Source organism: Sinocyclocheilus anshuiensis, unplaced genomic scaffold (assembly GCF_001515605.1).
Source record: "Sinocyclocheilus anshuiensis isolate Anshui unplaced genomic scaffold, SAMN03320099.WGS_v1.1 scaffold2366, whole genome shotgun sequence".
In the NCBI taxonomy this organism is placed as follows: Eukaryota; Metazoa; Chordata; class Actinopteri; order Cypriniformes; family Cyprinidae; genus Sinocyclocheilus; species Sinocyclocheilus anshuiensis.
Window position 1 is genome coordinate 231,735 of NW_015557543.1, and position 14,956 is coordinate 246,690.

At 36.3% G+C, this 14,956-nt stretch overlaps 2 protein-coding genes and 1 long non-coding RNA gene across 5 annotated transcripts in view; 2 read left to right on the forward strand and 1 right to left on the reverse strand.

The window, feature by feature from the left end:
- The window catches only part of LOC107679307 (cytochrome b5 reductase 4-like), a 13,331-nt gene extending 11,834 nt beyond the window's left edge, over positions 1 to 1,497 (forward strand). For 2 of the 3 annotated variants that reach the window (XM_016474829.1, XM_016474830.1), the window contains exons 15-17: positions 682 to 768; positions 930 to 1,091; positions 1,220 to 1,497. In XM_016474829.1, the coding sequence (XP_016330315.1) occupies positions 682 to 768; positions 930 to 1,091; positions 1,220 to 1,274 (304 nt within the window). In that variant the 3' untranslated portion in view covers positions 1,275 to 1,497. The remainder of the gene's footprint in view (positions 1 to 681; positions 769 to 929; positions 1,092 to 1,219) is intronic. The other variant, XM_016474831.1, reaches the window with a different exon arrangement.
- Positions 1,498 to 2,196: 699 nt separating this feature from the next.
- Positions 2,197 to 4,613, forward strand: LOC107679308 (uncharacterized). Its single transcript, XR_001633038.1, has 3 exons — positions 2,197 to 2,779; positions 2,899 to 3,159; positions 3,629 to 4,613. It is a non-coding gene; the product is annotated as an uncharacterized LOC107679308 (long non-coding RNA).
- A 2,748-nt stretch (positions 4,614 to 7,361) lies between these two features.
- The window catches only part of LOC107679306 (granulocyte colony-stimulating factor receptor-like), a 14,615-nt gene continuing 7,020 nt past the window's right edge, over positions 7,362 to 14,956 (reverse strand). Inside the window, exons 8-16 of the mRNA XM_016474828.1 lie at positions 12,893 to 12,957; positions 12,077 to 12,275; positions 11,786 to 11,974; positions 10,662 to 10,760; positions 10,372 to 10,518; positions 10,141 to 10,275; positions 9,202 to 9,298; positions 9,038 to 9,119; positions 7,362 to 8,899 (exon numbers count right to left, since the gene is read on the reverse strand). Coding sequence (XP_016330314.1) covers positions 8,417 to 8,899; positions 9,038 to 9,119; positions 9,202 to 9,298; positions 10,141 to 10,275; positions 10,372 to 10,518; positions 10,662 to 10,760; positions 11,786 to 11,974; positions 12,077 to 12,275; positions 12,893 to 12,957 — 1,496 coding nt within the window. The 3' untranslated portion in view covers positions 7,362 to 8,416. The remainder of the gene's footprint in view (positions 8,900 to 9,037; positions 9,120 to 9,201; positions 9,299 to 10,140; positions 10,276 to 10,371; positions 10,519 to 10,661; positions 10,761 to 11,785; positions 11,975 to 12,076; positions 12,276 to 12,892; positions 12,958 to 14,956) is intronic.

The following is a 14,956-nucleotide window of genomic DNA, read 5'->3' on the forward strand; positions in this document are numbered from 1 at the left end:
CATGTCATTACACCAAATACACACAATAATGTTATTTTTAGCAACATCATATGACCCCTTTAAAGCCACACTGAACTGTATAAGTGTGTTAGAAAGTCCTGTGTTTATAAGTCCAGTGTTAATCATGAGAGGTTTAGTTTACTCTGTTTATTCAAAGGTTCACCAGGTGCGAGTTGTGAGGTGTGGCTCAAACATACTCATGCACTCATTTACAAAGCTTTAAAACCGGTGTTGGTTATTTAAAAGATCTGTTGGACGTACTCGTACCTAATTTGGACTCATTCATTTAATAACGTGCAGTCAGTTGTGATAAAGCTTCCCGATGTTATGGACATTGCCATCTTTGATACTGTCGCTACGGTTACCAGAGTATGGTTGTGTCTTCAATTGTTCATTCATACAGATTTGTATTAAAACAGCTATTTTAATCTGCTGAATGAACAAAACTTTGAAGACTCTCACATACAAGCAAATGCAGCTGTCAATGCCAAAAAGTGACTGTTAAAGCAGCCATCATGGACATTTGTATTAGTGATAGATGCCTTTTAATTCTTGGTGCTTTCTTTCTTTAGGATTTTTTTAGAAAATGATTGTTTAACTGTAAAATGCTTGCTAGATTAGTTGACTTATCAAAATGATAACCATAATAATAATATTAATAATTTATGTTTATCTTTTCAGAAAAGCCAAGCTTATGTTATTTAATCGTCAGGAGCGTGACATTCTTTGGTGCTCTCAGCTGGATGAACTTTGTACAAAAGAGGAAAGGTGTAATTTATCCCATTATGTATCTGACTGTTCATTCTATCAGTAATGTCACATTTTTGAATGACAGTACAGTGATCTCAGTGGGAATCAATTCAGATTCAACGTTGATTCAGTTCAGACTGTCATTAGGCAGCATCCTAACTAGCATGTATGTTTCTTAGGTTTGAGGTGGAGTATGTTCTGTCGGAGCCTACAGACTCTTGGAAAGGCAGAAGAGGGCGGATAGATGCTTGTATGCTGCAGAACTTCCTGGAGAGACCAGAAAAAGCCAGGTGTTTAGTGTGTGTGTGCGGCCCAACCAGATTCACAGAGTTAGCAGTGCAGTGAGTCATTTTTTTTAATGGTTTACACACACAAACATTTGATATATCAGAAGCTGTTTGAGTTATGGCATTTTGTACTGTTTGGTTAAGGTATTGATTTGTTTTTCTCAATGGATACTCTCTCACAGATTGGTCAGACAGCTGGACTTCAGTGAAGAGGAAATTCTAATTTTTCAGGGCTGATTGGGACACTGAAGTGAAACATGGATTACTTACACATGCTTGCAGATTATACCTATGCATATAAAATGCACTTTCCAGTCAAAACAAAAGCTGCAACGCCGTTCTTCTATATTTTCTTATAATTTGTAGAAATCTAATGGCACAATCAAAAGCCTGCACTGACAAAGATCAGAAGTTTGTTTCTCAACATTTCTATTATTATTATTATTATTATTATTATTATTATTATTATTATTATTATTATTATTATTTTGTAAATTATTATTATTATTTTGTAATTTAAAATAATGCTCAATAATTCTCCTAGGTTAGTTTTTACAATAAAAAAATATGATCAGTTGTTTTCTGCATTTGTTTTCAGATATATTCATGACATGGAAGATTTAGAGCACTTGTGTAATGCAGCTAAAACATCACTTAATTGAGAAAGCAATCCATGCAAACAGTTTTGTTGCTGTGTCTTCATATAGCAAATTGAAATGGGTCAGTAAATCAGGTTGCAAGAGATGGGCTATTTTACAAGTAAAGTTTATCTCAGTGTATATGTACAGATAAAATTGTAATATGTTAAATTATCAAACTGGAATTCAATTTCCCTACAGAAATGTAAACTCCGACCCCCCAATACAGTAAAACTGCACATTTTAGAGTGGCCTTTTATTGTGGCCAGCCTAAGGCACACCTGTGCAATAATCATGCTGTCTAATCAGCATCTTGATATGCCACACCTGTGAGGTGGATGGATTATCTCGGCAAAGGAGAAGTGCTCACTAACACAGATTTAGACAGATTTGTGAACAATATTTGAGAGAAATAGGCCTTTTGTGTACATAGAAAAAGTCTTAGATCTTTGAGTTCAGCTCATGAAAAATGGGGGCAAAAACAAAAGTGTTGCGTTTATAATTTTGTTCAGTGTATATAATTTGTGCCTCTAGTGCTGTTGTGTCTTAACTGAAATCTGTAAACTTGTATCACAGGTCTGATGTCAGTTTATAAGGGGATGAAAAGTTTAATTGGGTAAAAAAAAAATATTATAGCAAAGCACTTTCTGTTATACCAGCAAACCAGGTTGCTCTTGAAATTAGCGATGGAGAAACGAGGACTCTTGAATCTTTGAAGCTTTTCGCCATAGGCTTATATAAAAAAAAATCTTAGTAAATGTAATTGAACCTCAATAACCAGTAGAGAACTGGTCTGGGTTCAAATATTCTGACACGCAAGTGGTGCTTTTTCACTGCATGGTACGATTCGGCTCGGCTCGCTTGCTTTTCCACTGCAATTAGTGGGTGGGATTATAGACTAGTTGGTCTGCCATCAAGAGCAATGGAGCCTATCGATGGAATGGTGTTCTTGATTCTCAGCATGTGGATGTTTTTCACTGCAAGACGAAGAAGTTTGTTTCAAAGGAGGCTGATGGCAACAAAGCAAAATGCAAGAGAGTCTGGGAACTTGTACAGCAAAGCGTAGACGGCAACATCACTTGGTTTGCACTATGGTGTGCGAGGGTAAGCTAATCTTGCATTTAGCAATGTGTTTAGGGTCTCAATCGCTATATCACCACAAAGCATATAATGAACTTAGCTGCCAATATTGCGTATTAAAAAAAGTATTTTGTGTATTTCAGATCTATCATATTTTGCAAAGTCACCCCACCACAGACCATCTCGCTGGACATTTAACCGAGCTTAACCGAGTGGTAGGATGTGATTGTCCCCGGTTTTAGAATGTCCAATGAAACGCTTACCTACTTGTGCAACAACCTGCGTCCAGCGATGGAGAGACGGGACACAAACTTCTCTGTGTGTGTGTACCTTTAAAGAAGAGAGTAGCCATCGCACTGTGGAAGCTTGCAACCGGCTACAGAAGTGTTGGACATCTTTTTGGAGTAAGCATAACAACAGTGTGTCGGTGTGTTCAGGAGTTCTGTGCTGCTGCAGAGACCTTGTGGGTACCAGAACAAATTCGGGTCCCACTTTATATTAAGTGGCCTTAACTACTATGTACTTACATCAAAAAATATGTACAGTGTACTTATTGTGTTCATATTGTATTGCAAAACACTTTTGCTGCTATTGAGGTGGGATACGGGTAAGGTTAGGGTCAGGGTTGGTGGTATGGGTAGGATTAAGGGTGGGTTAAGGAGTAAGGGATGGGTCAACAGTGTAATTATAAATGTAATTAAATAAATTAATTACAGATGTAATTACAAGCAGCCAGGTATTTTTAAAATATAAGTACAATGTAAAAACATGTATGTACACAAAAAGTGCATTGTACCAAATGACTAATTAAAATGTAAGTACATAGTAGTTAAGGCCACTTAATATAAAGTGGGACCCACATTTGTTTTCCAGATCAGGAGAAGTTTCAAGAAAAGGCTGCCCACAACAGATGAGGGCTCCCACAGTGTATTGGTGCTATTGATGGATCACACATACCCATCATAGCACCACAGGACTATCGCTGACTGTTTCAACCATAAAGGCTGGCACTCCATCATCCTTCAAGGTATTGTAGATGGAAAGGGACTTTTCTGGAATGTTTTCACAGGACTGCCTGGAAGCCTGCATGATGCTTGGGTTTTGACACTGTCCAGACTATGGGGAACCACATACACCAGAAACATTGGGGTGAATGTTGGCTACTACATCCTAGGCGACTCTGCCTATCCCTTGCAGAATTGGCTCTTAAAACCATTCGTTGACACTTAACTTGACAGCAGAACAGCAGGTCTACAACATGAAAATCTGCAGAGCACGTGAAGTGGTTGACAATGCTTTTGGAAGATTAAAAGGAAGATGGCGTTGCCTTATGAAAAGAAATGACTGTGCGGTCAACCTTGTGAAATCTATGGTGCTGACATGCTGTGCTCTACATAACCATTTTGAGAGAATGCATGGGATTCACCTTCAGCAGCGAAGCCTGTGGTGGCACTGGCACAGGCTGTAGAGGATGAGGGCAGGGATGTACGTGAGGGTCTGATGCGTTACTTGAATGGTTAACTATTCATATAGCCTCAAACGAGGTGGTACTATTTAAGCGAGCCATACCTTGAAGTGGAAAAGCACCAAAGCGAGACGTACCATACAGTGGAAAAGCTCCAAAAGTGAAGCATTCTCATGATTGGTAAGAAAGTGAGGCTTCGTTTTTCGTTGATCGTGTGTGTAAGAATTACAGAACCTCAGACACTTTGATCTTCTGAGACAGACAATACACACACAGTGCATTAACATACAGACATCTGTCTCCACATCTGAGAGAAAATGCGGGAAAATGTCTCTCACATATGCATTGGTTCCTCCTCATCCCCTTCCTTCACCTCACCCATCCTTCTCTTCACCCAGCTCCGCCACTGGATACCTTCCTTGGGCCATGTGCGCGGACCTTACATGTGTTTCTCTGAAAACAATATGTGCTCCGGCACGGAGCTTCCTGAGAAATTGTGCTGCTTACTCGATACATGCTTTGAAGCTTCAGTGTCATATGTGGTGACCGTGATTTCACCAAGTACAACATGTTCCTGGATCAACATCCTTGTTGATCCTGGAACAAAATTCCAATTAACCAATCAGAATTGAGGGATAACTTTTCAGGAAATATCTGTTTAGGCTTATGATCAGGGTTAGGTGCTTCTACACCCTTGTTAATCAGCTATCATTTCGCAAAATATGTTGATCCAGGAACATGTCTTACTTGGCAAAATCACGGCGACCATCATATGTAACATCACTACTGGAAATCTCTGTTCATGCAGAGATACTCTGTTCATTGCATGATACTTGGGATAAAATGTGTTTGATACATTGCAGACCAAATATTTATTTATTGAAGAAAGCTCTGAAATATGAATGACTAAAAACTGATGATTATTTGACTGACTGGTCAACCACTGATGACTTCCAACATATAGCTTCAACAGGATTGTCTCTGTATCAGTGCTCACATTCAAGGAGAGGGTGGGATGTGGCACTAAGCTGTAAGTGGAAAAAAAAAAAAAAAAACCTTTTCAGACTGCTTGATTAAATGAATCTTACAGAATACACCTACAGTTTTAGGGCCATATCTTAATGATCTAAGCGCATGGTCTAAAGCGCACGGCACAGGTGCACTTAGGGCGTGTCTGAATCTACTTTTGCTAGTTTAGGATGGGAAAAATGGTCGGCGCCCGGCGCATGGTCTAATAGGTTTGTCCTTATTCTCTTAATGAGTAATGGGTGTGTTTTGGGCGTAATGTGCCATAAACCAATCAGAGTCTCATCTATCATTCCCTTTAAAGGCCAGTTGCGCACGTGTCATGGCGGATTCGCTATTTACATGGCAGAATTTGCAAGAGCAAAGACTGAACGCTTCTCCAGAGAGGAAAGGTTCTGCTCATGCATGAGGTTAAAGCACGTGAGCAAACCATCTATGAGGCACAATAATAATCTTACATTGTAATCCTTTCATTTTTTTATATTTGGCATGTTTTTGCACTGCTGCGTGTCCCTGTGTGTGTAATAAGCACAGTGTACGAGTGTTGTTCACCTGCCTATAGGCACATATTATTAACGCACACTTTAATTAACAAAACAAATAATATTGCACCATTGACTTTAGACCAGGTTTTTGTTGGTCAATGGCGCTGTCTATTTCAGTTGCCTCAAAATAGCAACGCGCCATCAATGCACCTGAACGCACCTCGTTTTCAGACCAGCACGCCCATGGGCGCACAAATGGGCACAAATGCATTTGCTATTTAAATAATTTAGTGCAGAACGTGAAAATTATAACTGTGTCGGGCTGAAACTAGCCAAAAACACTTGCTTCGTGCCTGGCGCTGCATTGCACCGGGTATATGATAGGGCCCTTGATGTTTTATGCTCATTTCTGCAGTCTTGTAGTCTGAAACAAGTCTTCTCACCTGCAAGAGCACAGTGATGTTGTTAACAGTGGCAAATAACACAGGACGATTTATTTCAATCAGGTAAATCCTGGAAAAGGTGCAATATAATTTGTCTCTCAGGCCATTTAAGATGTAGATGTGTTTGTTTCTTCATCTGAACAGATTTGGGGAAATGTGGCATTCCATCACTTGCTCACCAATGGATCCTCTGCAGTGAATGGGTGCCATCAGAATGAGAGTCCAAACAGCTGATAAAAATGTCACAATAATTCACAAGTATTTCACACCACTCCAGTCCTTTAATTAACATCTTGAATTGAGAGGCTTTTGTAACCTGCACTCAAAAACAATATTGTATTACATTAAATGCAATGTAAAAAAAACAAAAATGTACCAAAAATAATGGTAATGCAAGGAAAACACCTTTCTAAGAAACTGGGTTTATTAATTAATCATTCAAGATGACTCACAAACTCACATCAGTCTGATGAATCATTCACTAAATTAACTCACTGAATCCATAAAGGCTGCACTTACCAAAAGCACTGTAAAAGAGATGATCGTAGAGACAATTGGTGCCACTCTACGTAGGCTTATGATGCTTTTGGGAAATGCAGCCCAGAGCGATTACAGAATCTGCATATGACTCAACATTCTTTTGAGACAGACATCCTAACATGCAGTTTGTTGTGTAATTAAGTTTTGTGAAACTTAGAGGTAATTGCTGATTGTTAGTTCATATGTTTAAAACACATTTGTAATATAATTGTTTTCACTCTTTTATGGTTTCCTTGTTACAGTGTAATTATACCTTTAAGTACTGAGAATGTATTATTATTTCTTTAGACAGCTAAAGCTACTGTCTTACAGAAGTTCTGATATAGGACCTCTGGTTCAGCAGCATTGAGAAATCTCACTGTTTGTATCGTTCCACTTTTGTTCCAGACAAGAGTGTTAGTATGTGCATTAGTGGTGGGGAATTTTCAGATTTTTGACTCTTTCTGCAGATTAAAAGTAACTGTCTCTTTGAGTGAGTTATTGAATCATTAATTCAACCCATTTGTTCAAACTGCTGATTTATTCAGGAACAAAACAAGTGACTGAATGAGTCATTGAACCAGTCACTCAACCAATTTGTTTAAAACACTTAACCATTGAGAGGAAAAAAAAAAAATAAAAAAAATCTCAAATTCCCTATTGGCATATATTGCAGAACTAACTGGAATTGCCTTGAAACATCTGCAAGACATAATGAATTCTTAATATTTAGTATAAGACATTGAAGTCATGAAGCTAAACACTCTGGACTGCACTTTTTTAGCTGGTTTGTAACCCAGCATCACCTTTATAAAGCTATACTGTCTTCAAGAAAAGAATGTTTTCTAACTAACTTTGCATACTGACAACATTGCACCATCACACATTCCAGTATACAATTATTAATGGAGAAATCATTTATTTTGTCCTTTACATAGGAAGTGTTTTAACATTGTCAGATGTCACCACAATCTGTATTCTTTAAAAAAAAAAATAAAAAAAATACTGAATGCAAACAAGAGGTGACTGTATAACGTGGCAAATATAAGGTAGCATTAAGAAGTAAATAAACATGTAACATTTATCACATTATCAAAATATTTTGAATTAAAAGTACAGCCAAAAAAAAAAGTAACATCAGTGTTGGCCAGCATTTTTTGTCTCATATAAGCCCACAGCCCCAGAAATAATAACAAACCAGAAATGTGCTGTGTATGTATACTGGATATCATGTAGCAGTATCCTTAATATTATTATTTTTGAAATGCTGCAGAAATTTGCTACAGTTTCTCAGTGCTAAGAACACATGAATGTACTTGTGACATTCTGCTCAGCTACAATGAAAGAATGAACTTGGAAGTGCAGGATAACATAAAATGCATCTATGCGATTTCTCAAGACAAGTTTTATATAAACACCAGGAAGTGATTTTGTTGACTGGCTCTTTTACTTGGAAAAGGTGGGACTTACTTTATTAGAGCTGCCATTTTGGGAGTTCCATTTTCTCCCATTCATTGTAATACCAGTGGTCTGGTCTGTTCTACAATAAGTTATCTGTTTAATCTATATGCAGTCCCTGGCGATAAGTTAATGATGAAACGAAAGCAAAAAGGAACTGAGTGGGCCTATTAGTCACAGACAGATTCTTTTTGCTAATCACTTTCACAAACAGATCTCTCATGTGAGCCAAATCAGTCAGGTTTGGGCCTGGATGAATTTGTCTTTAGATATGAACATTGTCACTAATCTCTAAGGATTTGAGCATAGGGAATTCATCCCAAAGTTCTTCATTCTCCTCACTTTCAGTGGATTTCTGAGGGAATGTAGTGAAGTGTTGTACTTGAGAAACACTGCCGCTTGGTGACACATTCTCATACGGTGGGGGGCTGCCAGGGTCGTCCGCCCCTAACAGAGGCTGTGTGGACTCCGAGCGAACGTAGGCTGGTCGAGAGGATGAATGGTTTTGATACGGACCACCGAAAACAACTGTGGCATAAGGGATAGAATCCTTGTCATGCTCCGTATCATATCTGACACAGGTCTGGAATGAGGGATGGCTCTCATCATGGCTGTCGATATCATGTGACCACTGGTTCTCCTTGACATAGTCACTCTTGAATGGCTCGTTCTCAGCCAGATCAAGAAGACTGAAGTGGGACATATACACCAACACAGGCTCCATGTCTTCTTTAAAGTGAGGCATGCCCTTGGACAAAAACATGTTAAGATATGAATTTATTAAGCAGTTTGGTTGACTTTTGAAGCCATTTGATTATTATGTATTGAAATCTATTTCAGATATTGAGCTATCTATGAAAATGATATATACGCCAGGTTCTCATACCTGCAATGAGTCAGTGTCGGTCCACCTCTTAATACTGCTGTTGGCAGGATCAGGAATTATAGGCCACAAACACATCTTCACACTATGAAAAACAGTCATAAATTAAATGATAATAATAGCACTGGCCTTAGGTACACAATAATAACAAGCCTGTGGATGCTCACCGTTCATTTTTCCCAACACAGGCAAACACAACGATGATGATGAGAAGTGATAACCCAATGCATGCTGGGATAACAAACAGCACCATTTCAATTCCATCTGAAAACCATTTTCAATAATGTCAAACCAATAATGAAAGGACATTCACTGTGTCTGAATATTCATACTTTAAAAAAAATAAAAGTCTGCATTCACTGAGATTCTGGTGTACAATCAAAAAACGGCAGCTGTGGTAGCAACATTTTAAAATTTACGGTTTTAACTTAAATTTACAGTTAAATACCGTAATTTCATAAACTGATATAATGTTAATATACCAACCTATTGAAGTACTGAAATCTGTTTTGTACATTACATGTAACACACAACCCTAATATACAAAACTAATAAGAAAAAACTAAGAAGACAGTTATTTCAACCAAAAAAAACATCAAATTTGAAATGTAACACAGGGAATTCTGGGAATGTCAATTTACGGTTATTCACTGTAAATTATACTGTCTTTTTCACTTCCAAAAACGGTATACTACCGTAAAATGAATGTCCAATACAGTTTTTCACCGTATATAGTAGGGGAATTTACTGTTAACCATTTAACAGGTTTTTACTGTAGCATTTTTACAGTCTTTTACCGTTAAATTCACTGTCATTTTTTACAGTGTATATATATATATATATATATATATATATATATAAAACAGTTATTTTATTTTATAAAATGTCATCACTGCTTTTCATATGTATGTGTATGTGAGAGTAATATGTAATTGCCAAATAAGGTTTCAATGACAACTTGCAAATCATAATCACTGCATCTGAATTTTCATACTTTCATAGTAACTGATAAAGTACATTTAGTTATGTATGAGTGTATATATATATATTTATATATTTAAACAGTATGATCATGTGATCAGTATGGTCATAAAATAAATATTCACCAATTTTTCCAGTTGCTAGGGTCACAACTGATCCATTTAAACTTCCACCCATCGTATTAACAGTCACAAGGGCATAATATTTGGTAAGTGGTTGAAGATCTCTCACCACAACGCTGGTCTTCTCAGTCGTTATAACTTGAAACAGAATAGAAACATTATGGTTAATAATAATAATAAAAACTTCCAATCTTCCATCCAAAAATCTGTTATCAACTTTAAATCCTTGAATACCTTTGATTCTGTCCCTCTCATGCCAAAAGGAAATGGTATATCCTTGAATGATCCCATTTCTCTGCTCAAGTGGAATTTCATCCCAGTGAAGTTTGATATATGAATGACTTATTTCTGTAACATTCAACTCTGGGGCCACAGAGGGTGCTGTAATAATATATGAAAATGTAAGTCTGAGCCCACTAGATGGAAGTATTGTATCATTGTCCAGCTTTGCTTTATTGCACATCACTTCCCCAATTTACATGAAGCTCTCAGATATTCATTACTGATTTCCAAGCACTACGCACCTTTCTGACTGCTGTATGCCATTAAGGTTAGAGGACGTCCAATCCTGTCAACATATTTGGGATAAATAGATATCTCATAGGGCTTGTAAGGCCTTAACCCTGAAATGTGAAATAAAGCAGCCATAATTAGATCTACATTATTGTAGCGTAAACCATAAGAGATCGGGATAATTTTTTACTTATTATGCGCCAAAGATGTAATTTGACACTTGGATACAGTGTCTAAAAAAGTTTGTGTTTATGTTTTTGAAAGAAGTCTCTTCTACTCACCTAGGCTGCATTTATTTGATCAAAAATACAGTAAAAAACTATAATATTGTGAAATATTATTACAAATTCAACTCTTTTCTATTTTAATATATTTTAAAATGAAATTTGTTCCTGTGATGCAAAGCTGAATTTTCAGCATCATTCATCCAGTCTTCAGTGTCACATGATCCTTCAGAAATCATTCTAATATGCTGATTTGGTTCTGCTTATATTATTAATGTTGCAAACTGCTGCTTAATATTTTGTGCAACCCATGGTACATTGTGTGTGTGTGTGTGTGTGTGTGTCTATATATATATATATATATAAATTCTAAATAACACAGTCTAATTCAAAATATTAACAAAAAATATAATACTGTCTCAATGATACTAAAATAACACTGGTTTGGGCTAAGTAAGATTTAAAAAAAAAAATCATACTTTTATTCTGCATGGACATATTAAATGGTTCATAAATATATTCATATTGTTTTAAAAATGTATAATGATATTTACAAAAGATTTCTATTTAAAATAAATGCTATTATTTTGAGCTTTCTATTCATCAAAGAATTCTGAAGTGCAGCAAATATATTAAGCAGCAAAAAATGAGTAGCAAATCAGCATATTAGAATGATTTCTGAAGGATCATGTGACACTGAAGACTGGAGTAATGATGCTGAAAATTCAGCTTTGATCATAGCAACAAATTACATTTTAATATATATTTAAATTTAATATATATTTAAAAGTGTTTTTGCTGTATTTTTGATCAAATAAATGCACGGTGAGTGTAAGGCACTTCTTTCAAAAACGTCATTATTCCAAACCAGTAGCGTATATAATAATTAATATTATTAATTATAAAAACACCTGTTACTATGGTACTGGAGTTGTTTTTGTCCATCAGAGTAAAGGACAAGGGAGCTGCCGGTGTCTCACACAGAGGTCTCCACTCAAGCACGAATCCTGTGACATGGGGGGACGCCGGTCGTCCCCACGCAACGAGCACTGACGTCTCGGACTGGGGATGAACACTGAAATTAGAGACAGAGCCCAGCCCTAAAACAACACAATAAAAGTCATCAAACATCAGCATTTCATTGGTCATACACTGTGAATAGAACATCTCTCTGAAATATCACATATCCAGCAATCAAATACCTCTCTTCCGATACACTGGTACTTTGGTATGATCCGAGCTCCCCACTGCATTAGCGGCTCTCAGGTAAACCTTTTTAACCCACTTGGTGAGATTGAAAAAGCAGTGGTTTTCTCGTGTAACACATAAAGCCTTTTTCGGTTCCTTTGATTCGACAGTATATGACAAATTCCAGCCATTGGCACTGAACTTTTCTGAGGGCTGAAATAAGATGACAGAGAGGTGAAAGGGAACTCACAGGTTTAAAAAAAAAGTTGTTTAAAACAAACATCTATCTATCTATCTATCTATCTATCTATCTATCTATCTATCTATCTGTCTATCTAATGTTAGTTAAAAAAAAATAATGTTAATTGAAATAAAAAATATAATAATAAAATACTATTTTTTTACTTTTATTTCAGCTAGTTGTCAAGGCAACATTTTTCATTTTCATTTAGTTTAACTTCAAAATAACTAAAACAAACAAAAACGAATAAATACAAGTTTATTAAAACAAAAATTATATAGATATATTTAATAAAACAAAAATGACAAAAACAACTGAAACCTGGAAAAAAAAAAAAAAAAAAGTTCAAGTGAAAACATAAAAATACAAAAATCTAATTGAATTCAATATTAACAAAAACTATAATAGCATAAATTATACTAAAATAACACTGACTGGTCACATATGTGTAGGAGTGTATAATATAATGTTAAACACACACACACACACACACACACACACACACACACACACACACTGTAGGCCTAGCCTATAATATTAAAATTAGACTTTCTCCAAATTGTGTCAGGACTGTCAGAAGGACCCTCACCTTCCAGTAGAGTTGTGCGGTCTGATCATACACTTTAAGCCATGTGTCCAAGCTTCCAGTCGGAGCTGAAAAATAACAACTTTTTAATATTTTTTGCACAAATGTTTTGTTTAATAGAGGACTTTAGAGGTGGTGGAAGAAAAGCTGTTGAATAGGTTTCAAAATTTTTGCTGAAAAACGTATTGTCTTTATATCAGGACAATTGTGGGACTATTACTGTGTGTGTGTGTGTGTGTGGACATAGGGTAAATAGTCTTGTTCTACAATCAAGAACACATGTTCCAGACTGCAAGCTGAGAGTACTATGCTCCATAGCATGCAAATGTGTCAAAAATATATTTTGTGACTAATTTGTCACATATTGCAATTGCAATCTGAACTGTGATATGATAAACATTTCTTCATTTCTAGAAAAAATCTCATACTGTTGAAACATTCAGGCAAAAAGAGACCGCTCTCTGATGCAAATGAAAGTAGTTGATTTTTAAGGGTGTTTGTTCTCACTTTTCTCACCTCTTTGAGTGATACTACTACTGCTACTACTACTACTACTACTACTAATATTTTTACATTATTTTTTAATACTAATTATAAAAAAATGAAGACAGGAATATATTACCACTGTAATAATACAATTTTAAATAAACTGTACTTTAAAATTAATATTTGATAATTATACAAATGTTATTTTACACTATGAGTAACAACAATAATATGTTTTACATTTTTGACTTGAATGTTAAACTCTCAAGCTTTTATTTTGGCGGAACTCTGCAGGGAGATATTTGAGTTTGTTTAGTTGACAACAGATTTATACGCCTTTTTGTTACAAATCTAATAAAATGATGAAAACTTGCATCCACAAAAATGTGGGGAATTATGCAAATGTGAAGATAAAGTAATCCTGATATACACTGCATTCCCAAATGCACATGCAAAGTTCATGTTGAGCAGCATTTACTGCGAACAAGACACCGGAACACAGTATAACTGAACACAGTGCCACACTTCACTGAAACACACAGTGCATGAGACTAAATCACAACCATTTGAGATCTGATTATCGCGCTAAGACATATTGCAATTTCAATTTTATTTTGATTGCAGTCCTATCGATTTATTTGAATTAGACATTTTATGATTTCATTATGAGCTTTCAATGAACTCATGAAGCCCCTGCATTTCCTTTGCGAAACTGTTTGGGAAACCATGACCTAGATTATTCAAATATTAAGGCCTACATATGCAACCTTTTTAAACTTTTCAGACAAGAGTTTGTCAAGCAAACATCAAAGTTTCTTTGATAACACTTTATTTTGATAGTCCACTAATATTCCATTGAACTGATTACAAGTACCGTTGCAACTACATGTCAACTAGCAGTCATTAGAGTGTTAGTAGACTGTCTGCTTAATATCTGCTAACACTTTATTTTGATGATCCCCCAACATACATTATATTGGCTATAACTAACTTTGCAAATACATCAACTTATTCTAATAACCCTAAACTTAACCAAATAGTCTACTAATATTCTAATGACTGGTAGTTTACATTAGTTGTAACTTTAGCTGTACGAGAGAGTGGCATTCCAGCAGATGACGTAGGATATAGAGTAAGCTCCAGAGAGAAGTGACGAACGCAGAAGCGCAAAGGAGAGAGCAAAACAAAATGCTGGCCACGAATTAGAAGTACAAAATGAGGATTTGTAAAGAAAAATGGTGGAGGATTTTGATATAAGCCAAGAGGAGACTGATTTTTCCTTTGCTGTAAACAAAACTTGGTTCTTGTGAGACTAGCATATTCTCACCGGAGCTTACTCTACGCCTAATACCGAGTTCACACTGCACGATTTTAGCACGATTTTTCACTCGCCGACAGGTTTTGCGAAATCGCCGCCAAATGCCTGAAATAGGAGGCAAATCGGTGCTCGTTCACGCGAGTGACAATCACGCAGTGTGAATTATCAAAGACGCGATCTGAGGGAATCACCGACACGTTGCCGACGCCCGCGAGATATTTGGCATGCTAAATATCTGGAGCTGTCGGCGATTCACAATCACG